This window comes from Capsicum annuum, chromosome 8 (genome assembly GCF_002878395.1).
Source record: "Capsicum annuum cultivar UCD-10X-F1 chromosome 8, UCD10Xv1.1, whole genome shotgun sequence".
Lineage (NCBI taxonomy): Eukaryota > Viridiplantae > Streptophyta > Magnoliopsida > Solanales > Solanaceae > Capsicum > Capsicum annuum.
The window spans coordinates 150,129,096-150,138,355 of record NC_061118.1 but is presented as its reverse complement, the minus strand read 5'-3'; the positions used below and the strand labels follow the sequence as shown (position 1 = coordinate 150,138,355).

The 9,260-nt window shown below is 34.7% G+C and overlaps 2 protein-coding genes across 6 annotated transcripts in view; one reads left to right on the top strand and one right to left on the bottom strand.

The window, feature by feature from the left end:
- LOC107879778 (annexin D4) overlaps nucleotides 1-9,260 on the bottom strand; it is a gene marked incomplete in the record, with an annotated part of 18,445 nt that overhangs the window by 4,868 nt on the left and 4,317 nt on the right.
- LOC107839442 (glycine-rich cell wall structural protein-like) lies at nucleotides 1,407-7,917 on the top strand. 5 transcript variants are annotated; one of them, XM_047394579.1, is made up of 3 exons: nucleotides 1,407-1,914; nucleotides 3,166-3,229; nucleotides 6,117-6,731. In XM_047394579.1, the coding sequence occupies exon 3, from the start codon at nucleotides 6,169-6,171 to the stop codon at nucleotides 6,565-6,567; it is 399 nt and encodes a 132-aa protein (XP_047250535.1). In that variant the 5' UTR covers nucleotides 1,407-1,914; nucleotides 3,166-3,229; nucleotides 6,117-6,168; the 3' UTR covers nucleotides 6,568-6,731. The 5 variants fall into 5 exon arrangements, 1 of the variants encoding a protein (XP_047250535.1); XR_007043581.1 differs by lacking the exon at nucleotides 6,117-6,731 and adding an exon at nucleotides 7,435-7,917 and having other exon boundaries at nucleotides 1,413-1,914; XR_007043580.1 differs by having other exon boundaries at nucleotides 1,413-1,914; nucleotides 6,213-6,731.

The following is a 9,260-nucleotide window of genomic DNA, read 5'->3' as shown; positions in this document are numbered from 1 at the left end:
ATATATATATATATATATATATATATATATATATATATATATCATCTTTAAATAGATATTCAGAATTAAGGATGTGTAAAATAACTAAATCATATTCCAACTTAATCAAATTTTGATAAAAAATTAAAATTTACATGCATAACCCATCTAGGATTAATATGTACTTCTGTTTAGTAAATTCAAATATATGAAACAATCCCTCTTAATGTTCCCTCTCTAAAATATGTGTAAGCATATAAGCAACCTTTGGATCCTACAGAATAATCATTTTAGCGATGAATTTAACGATATTGTTATATATTAATAAATTTAATGATATGACGCAATAAAATTTAAGTAACAATTAAAATAAATACTATATTTTAACCATGAACATAAATACACAATAAAAATAAAAAAAATAATACAACACATATGTAATAGACAAAAATAATATTAAATTATTTTTAAAAAAGTAACATTAATCAACATCTTTGAACACAAAAAATAAGCAGTTGAACATTTAATTATAATTTTCTTTGTAATCTTTTCTGAAAAGAAATTATGTTTGACCAAAAAAAAAAAGAGAAAAGTGCGGTTGATTTTGTATTTTCTTAAAAAAAAAAAAAAAAGGGAGTATGACTCCTTTTATACAAACACTTTATAAATTATCCTTACTTAGAATTTTATTTTTAGAAAAAAAATACAATTCGTGTTTAAACTTTACCTTATATAAATATTTAAAGAAATTTATATCCATTTATTTTAGGAGTTATATTAAAATATTATTAAAAAAATAAATAATTAAAAAAATAATTTTTATCTATTATAAAAATTTTTAATAAAAAATAAAAAGATTAAATCACTTTTTTAAGATTAGCCATTGAATTAAACAAGAGACCGTTTCAAAGAAGCTGCCGCATCTCTTTTCTTCCACTTCACTACAATTGTGAAGATCCACTTCAATAGAGTCTTGGTCTAAGCAAATAAATTGAAATAGCTTATCCCTATATATCTTTTATATCTCTGCTGCAACAATACAATATAAATATATACTTCAGAAAAATTAAGGTTACCAAAGTCCACCTTTAGAGAATTACTTGAAGTACAACAAGCTTGTATAGAAAATTGAAGTTGCAACGTGCACTGCCTAGGTCATGCAATCTGATGCTATAAAGGTGTAACAACTCGGTAAAGTTTAAAAAATTATTTTGATATTTTAGATGAGTAACTCTTAGTTTACAGAGATTTATGTAGTATATATATTTTTTTTAAAAATATATTTAAATATAATTGTATATAATGTGTGTGGTTGTGGCTGATGGATAAAAAGGGATAAAGTGACAAGTTTTATTATACATATATTTTTAATTTGGTGCAGGTCGGGGCACCTTATTATTATTATTATTATTATTTATTTTTCTACAAAGATTTTTAGTGATTAAAAAGGGGAGAAAACCCTATCTTTTTCTTTCCCAAAAGCAGCCGCCTCTCTCATCTTTTATCTGTTCTCTCACTACTGTTACACATAGCTCCCAACGACAATAACCAGCATCCGCCGGCGAGACACCCACCGGTGCCGCCTCCTTTCCTCTTCTCTCTATCTCCTCGCCGCTCCAGACAGCCGTTCCGCTCCTTTTTTCCCTCCCCCGTTCTCTTTCTCCACTGGTTCGGCCGCCATCGGTGAGTCAACTGCCGGCGGAACTTACTACTACTCCAATCGGCAAACTCCACTAAAACACCACCAAATAAATTCGGGTTGGAAAGGGGGAAAGGTCAATGATTTTTTTCGACATTGATTTTGAAATATTAAGACAGTAAACTAATTAACCATCGGATTGTGGAAATTAGCAGTTGGCAAAATAAAGATGACACTTCCGCGGGATGAATTGTTTGTTACTTGTGGTTCTACCGTTAACCAGGAAGATATCAAAGGTGTGTAAAGTTAAAACCTCCTTTGCCTTTAAGGCACCACCTGTAATCATTTTTGTTCCTCCTAAAATAGCTGAGGTAGTTTACTTGATATATGTGAATTAGAGTTTTCGGTTTCTATATGTCTAACACATGACCACGTATCCTTTTCATTTGAAATTACGCATATTTATGCTTCTTGCGTCAATTTGTTGAGGTTAAAACATTTTTACTACTCCCGTCAAGTCAAGTATCTATAGAGTTGGTTCTTCTTCATTAGGGATTCTTAGAATTCACCTAGTATATCTCCATATGCTATAACTTAAAATAAATGATCATACTATAGTCGCATTAATATATTAGATCACATAGCGATATAGTCATGTGATGATATAAAGTAGAAGCGTTTTAATAGTTCGATACAACCAAAGAAGTCAATTGTATATGAAAAGCATTACTCGAATAACTAAACAGTATTTGCCTTAATATATACTTGCATAGGCCCACGAAACACTATTCGATAAAAGTTGACGACGGGAGGGTATCATAGGTTTGACTTGGCACACGCGCGACGTAATTCTGTGCACAGAATTAAGATCAGACCACTATAGTGAGCCCAAATGTGTGGCGTATCTGCCCTTGTGGCATCATTTGCATTTGGAGTCAGCTGGACTTGTTTTCCTGGCTCGAGCCAACATATGGCACATATGGCTTGCGGGCAGACCTTTATAGCTAAGCAGAATTTAGTAAAGGGCGTGCAAATTTTCTTCCCAGTTATGTTAAGGGTGTGCAAAATTCCACGTAATTACTCGATGAAGGGTGTTCTGACCACCCTTCGTTTAAGGTGGTTCCGCCCATGTCCCTAAGGAGGGGCGTACCTTGTATCAGACCGCGATTATAGTTATATGTGTAAAATCTTAGTCAGGGATATCTGGGTAATGCATGTCATACACATGACATAAAATGCCTTTGGTAGGCCATCGTATGATTATTTATATTAAAAGCAGGCACGGGACTTAGCTTAGGCAAATTACCAGGCCCTTGTAATGATGACTTACTCGTAAGCGCTTATATGATCAGTTAATAAGGTAAATGCATAAGTAATAGTTTATATGGTGTATTTGGCACCTTTCTCTGATAAGTTATAATTTATGTAAGAGTTTCTAGTGGTCCGTCGTTCACAGGTGCTCATTTTGTTATTTGATTCATTGAGCATCCTTATACATATGTACTAACGTCCCTATGTTCGGGGGCACTGCATTTCTGCAAATACAGGATCAGGTCTATTGATGAGCAGATTTCTAGACTAGGCACTTGTTCGTATTCAACAAAGCAATCGGTGAGCTCCTCTCTTACCTGGGGCTGATATACATCGAGTACTATTTAATTGTATTTCTAGCTATAGTTTGGGTATATAGGAGCCCTGCCCCGACCATCTTTCCTAGTACGGTTATAATTTCTTTTAGAAGCTTCGTAGACAGAAATAAGTTGTCATATATGGTCATAGTTTCACATGTTTGTATCAGACGAGTGTTCAATGGGATAGAATTGATTTGTACATACCCTCTTATCATTGTTTATGAGTAGTAACCCTTCCGCACAGTATATATGTCAGCCACATAACTCATGGTCATACAGCTCTTGTCCGTCTCGTTTAGGCTAGGGGTGTGACAAAAAAGCATATGACAATAAAGAGTTATTAGCAGAGAATAGCAATTTAATTAAGAAGTTACAAATTACTTTAGAAGATGAAAGCATATGTTATTGCACTCATAGCATGTGGCTCTGTAGCAGCTGTAGTTTTGGTTTGGTATTGTGGTGGCCGAAAGCGAAAGAGTCATCAGCTGCCCGTGACTACAAATAATGCGCCTGAGGCTCTTGATGTCGAAAAGGCTGCTGTCACGAGTACTAGTGCTCACCGCGACTGGGGGATTAGGGGTTGGGGTGGTGGTCACCGCGACTGGGGGATTAGGGGTTGGGGTGGTGGAGGGATGAGCTCTTGGGGTGTTGTTGGTGGAATTATTGGCTTGGGGGGAAGAGATGGAATTTGAGGTGGAGGAGATTAGAAAGTGTTTAAATTTTCTTCTTTTTTCTGTTTAATTTCTAGCGTGGCTTGCTACTTTTAATGTAACGTAAGGATATGTTGGAAATAATTTGTGTGTATTATGAGATTGGAGATATCAGATATGAATTTAAGTTATACTATGTAGATGGTAGTGTGAAATCTTTTATCCCATCAGTATTGTAAATATTTCTTTTGTAATTTCAGTACATGGAGTTCAAATTTAGATCAATAAGACTCACTGTTACAAGAATACAATTACATCAGTTAAATACGGATTAGACTACATATCGATCAATAGGTGCAATATAAAAAGCAATACATTTCAAACTAGATCAGGCCAGGAGACTGTCCTGAAAAAGGGATATTTGTGTATATCAGGCCACCTAAAGGAGCAGATTTAGATCATTCACAAAGTTTAAGTGCAAAATGGATTAATTTTCTTCCTCTACTCTTACCAGTACAAATTTAAATTATGACCATGGCGTGACACAGTTTTTCCGGTGTTTAATGAGAGATAATATAGGTATCTTGTGAAATTATTTGAAGTGCACGGAAGTTGGCTCGAACTCTATTGTTGTTAAATTTTTTGCAAAATCAGGACTAATTTGGCTGGATTTCACCATATCCAAATTTTTATCAGTTATCCATGTTATCACAATACCCGTTTCTCCTTTTTGCTTACTAGGCATTTGGCCATGAATTCCAAATATTAATCACTTCTTTAAAAATTTATTAATTGGAGTTAAAGATGGAGTTGTGTAATTGATTATACTTTTTGCAAAGAATATTTGGAATAATATTCATGTTTGAATGTACTTAATGTAACTTCAAAGGCGAAAGTGAGTATGGAAAATATGTTATTAAGTTTAGGGATGACAATAGTGTGGTGCGGGTTTTTACAAAATCCCCGCAAGTTTTAAAACCGTACCGCATCACATTTAAATCCGCATAAACCCGCCTCACATTCATACCTACGGATAATCGCACCGCCCCATGTTTTTATTTTTTCCCTTTTTTTTTGACAAATTTGTAACTCCATTGAAAATCATAATATTTTCAAATCTACAACTAGAAAATAATAATTAATTTCTATTATATTATTTTTCACTAAAAAATTATCAAAAAGTATAACGTGTACAAATAATGATCAAATATCATATTTTTATTCAAATAAATAGAGATATTAAAAAAGCTACTATAAAATTATTTATTTGTAGTGTTATGCATGTATTTTTAAGTATCATAAAATTTAAGCAAAGAACACATATAATTTTAGGTATATTCACGAGAACAATACTAATTTTTAGCTTTTTTGTTAATTTAAATCCGCATATACCCGCAACCTACACCGCACCGCACCATTTAAAAAAAAAATTACTTTAACCCGCACCACACCTGCACAGCACCACATAACTTAAAACCCGCACCGCACTGCAGAGCTTAAAACCCATACCGCACCGCCCCATTGTCATCCCTAATTAAGTTATTTTTCGAATTTGAAATACATGATGTTGGATTTTTGCTCAATATATGTATGACGTCTATGCTCCCATATCAAAAACAATTTCAATATCATAGTTATCACCTTTAATTTTTTGATAACCGTGGTGTTCGGGTCAGTTTACGCGCACCTCGACTAAATTCACGGGATATCTGCCACCTCCCACCAGCAACAGGTACCAAGTAACTCTGTCTACCAAAGCTAGAACAGATGGAAAGAAAAGACCTAGTATTTGTCTCTGCTAGGAATTGAACCTGAGACCTCATAGTGCTCATCCCAACTTCATTGTTCCAGCTGATTCAAAGAAACTGCTACATTTCTTCTCTTTCACTCAACTACAACATATATGATGACATATCTTAAGCAATTCTAGTCTTGGTCTAAGCAAATAAAATAGATTAACAATTCTAGTCTTGGTCTAAGCAAATAAAATATCCTACTCGTGTAATTCTCTATGTAGTCTGTCGACTGTAATGCAATAGGAAAAGATAAATATATACTTCTAAAACATGTTAAGGTTGCCAAATGGTCCACTGTAGAGAATTCCCATATACTTTCTGAACTCATATCTTGTATTAAATTACTTGTTCAACAAGCTTCTATAGAAAATTGAAGTTGTATACCTCAGTTATGTAATGTGGTTCTATAAAAACATGAGAGAGTTTTCAGCTGTCTACGCATGCACCAAAATTAAGAAGTTAATGATTAAAAGATGAAAGGATGTTCAGTTTTTGATTTGTGTTGTGCTAAGGAAAGTGGCCGGAAGAAAAAGAACCACCCTACTGTGAGTACTCAGAATGTGACAGGCGGTGCACCCCCTCCTCCTCTGCCTTCACAAGCGAATCGCAATGTTGAAAAGTGTGATATTAAACCCAAGAACAGCACAACAATGAAAGATGGTGGAATGGTTGTCCTAAGGGCTGCTGCTGGCATAGTTACCTCGGCCCCTGTTAACACTAGTGGTGGTGGTGGACATTCGAGCAGTCGGACTAGTGGAGGCGGTGGTGGTGGACAGATTAGGAGTTGGGGTGGAGGTGGAGGTGGTGGTGGTGGATTTTCAAGCAGTTTGGGTGGAGGTGGTGGCTGTGGCGGAGGAGGCGGTGGATGTTGAGGTGGTGGAGGTTAAAAACAGATGGAAATTATTTTCTCCGTCTGTCTTCTACAGTGGCTAGCTACTTCTATAATGTAACATTAGGATATGTTGTAGTAAATAATTTCTATGTATCATGAGATTGCGAAAATGAATTTAAGTTATATGTATTGATAGCGTGAATCTTATTGTGTCATTAATATTGTAAATATTTTTTTACAATTTCAGTACATATATAGAGTTAAACTCTAATAAAATTATCACTATCTAATGCAAATCCATCGCTAAATAGAATTAGCGATGAATTTTGTGTTTAGCCATAGGATTTGTCTATTGCAAATTTCTTTCAGCTGTAACCTTGTCCCAAAAATTCTCTGCAGCCAAGTGAATATTGTGGTTTGCATCTTCTCTATGAATTGGTGGCATATTTTAACTGTTTTGGTCAAATGTTAAGACCAATTCTAATTGAATAAACATTGGTAGGCAGACGATATTCATGCTGGCACAACTATTATAAGAAAATGATTAATTTAAATTTGTTAGGAAATGATTTGACTTCCAAATTTAGGTAAAGGGCCTGGATTTTCCGGTACTAGATTCATTGCAATGTAATGATCGACTTAAACAAAGTGTTGGTCCACCGTCCACACAAATAAAATAGCTTATCCCTCTCTTTTTATATTTTTGCTGCAATAACTAAGAACATATATAAAAATATATGCTTGCTTTAGAAAGTTTTAAGATTGCCAAAAGTCTACTATAGAGATTTCTTCTATCTGTATATAATATAGTTAGTTCTCAAACTCAGAGATTGTACAATCTTCTTTCTTCAACAAAGTTGTTGAGAAGTGATACCTTTTCATTTGAATTATCTGTGCATGATCGAAGATGTATAGCGATTTCAAGGCGCAAGCGATTGAGTACGTAAAGCAAGCAATTGAAGAAGATAAAGCTGGGAACCATGCTAGAGCATTTCCTCTTTACATGAACGCTTTGGAGTACTTCAAAACCCATTTGAAGTACGAGAAGAACCCTAAGATGAAGGAGGCTATTACTCTGAAATTTACCGAGTATTTGAACAGGGCGGAGGAGATCAGGGCGGTGTTGGATAAGGGTGTAACTGGACCGGGTCCGCATGGAGGTGGGACGAGTGATTCAGGTGGAGCTGGCTCCACCGCGGAGCTGATGGCGGAGGCAGTGGAGGTTGAGGTCGTGGAGATAAATTAACAGATTGTTTGAATGGTTGTTACCTATTGTATTGCATGATATTGTTAATTTCAAAATTATCTTTATTTCAATTGTTATTCTTTTAAGCTTACTGTTGTGTAAAGATAAAGTTTATTTTATGTAATTATTGATTTAGTGTGATCGTCTTATTTTTTTCCTATTTTATGTTATTATTACGTAATGATTTTATTCTCTCTTTTATCTGAAGGGTAGAAAGGTTGTTTTTGTCAGATTTAAAAAAGAAGATATTCGAAGCATGATTGCAACAAAATATGTAGATAAAAAGTAAGAAGCAATGGATCGTAGAATACTTTGAAGCATAAGAACTACACCGTCACTAAATACTACTACTAGTAGGCCACAAAAGAGAATATGGGGCTAGACTCCTACCTCTCCTATCTAAATGGCAACAACACTCCTGCTTTCAAGTAACCTTCTATTCTTATGCTTGAACTCCATACATTCTTATCTACGATCACGTCCTCAGTAAGTTAGAGTTGTGTCATATCTTTCCTAATCACCTCTTCCCTCCCTTTCCCTTACTAATTCGACCTACCTCTGCCTCTTCTAACTCCTGCTGCAGCCAACTTTTCAAATCTACTCTTGCTTATCTTTTCTTTTTAATTTTCTTTTCTCTAAGCTGAAGCTATGGGATGAGTTGATATTCAAACTTTCAGTTGCAAGCTTGTTCCAAAAATTCTCTGCATTGATACAGCCAAAGAGATTATGAGTTTGCATCTTCTACGCATGATCTAATTTGGTGGCATATTTTAATAGTTTTGGTCAATGTTAAGACCAAAATTCTACTTAGATAATCAAGTGGGGCAGACATTAATCGTGCTGGCACAACCATGCTTAATCTGGTTACTTGTTAGGGCTATTTGACTTCCCAATTCAGGTAAAGGTGTTGGAGTTTTCACTACTTGCATTAATTTTCATTTCTTTTTCTCCTCATCAGTATTATTCAAAGGTAAGCTGATTTCTGGTTCAAACTTATCTTTCAGTAAATTTGTGAATGGTGCTACACTCACTGTGATATGAGTGTTTTTTAACTTATATATATATATTGCTTCTTCTCATTTGATAAGCAACAATGTTAATACTATATTGTTTCGCAGAAAATAGGAGTATTAAAGTTGACATAAAGACAAGGTAGTATCTTAGTAAATTATGGACAATATATGACTGGTCATATCAGAATTCTAAGACGCTAGAAATTTCAACAAAAATAGTTTCTGATGGCTTGTATGAATCCACCACGAGTCAAGGAACCAGGTCCTTGACTGTATATAACTACTAAGAACAGCAAGTAAATACCGACAATGACTACAAATAAAGAACACAGATATTTTCGCGAAAACCTCCTAATTCAAGGGAGTAAAACCACAACCGATCGGAGTGGGATTTCTCCGATAGCTTCACTAACAACCGAGCGACGTTTTGTAATTCTATGAATTAAACTCTTAAGTCCCTTTCCCTTGCAACAA

Excerpts from the sequence above, each read along its gene's own strand:
- LOC107839442 (XM_047394579.1), top strand. The coding sequence starts at position 6,169 with ATGAAAGGATGTTCAGTTTTTGATTTGTGTTGTGCTAAGGAAAGTGGC.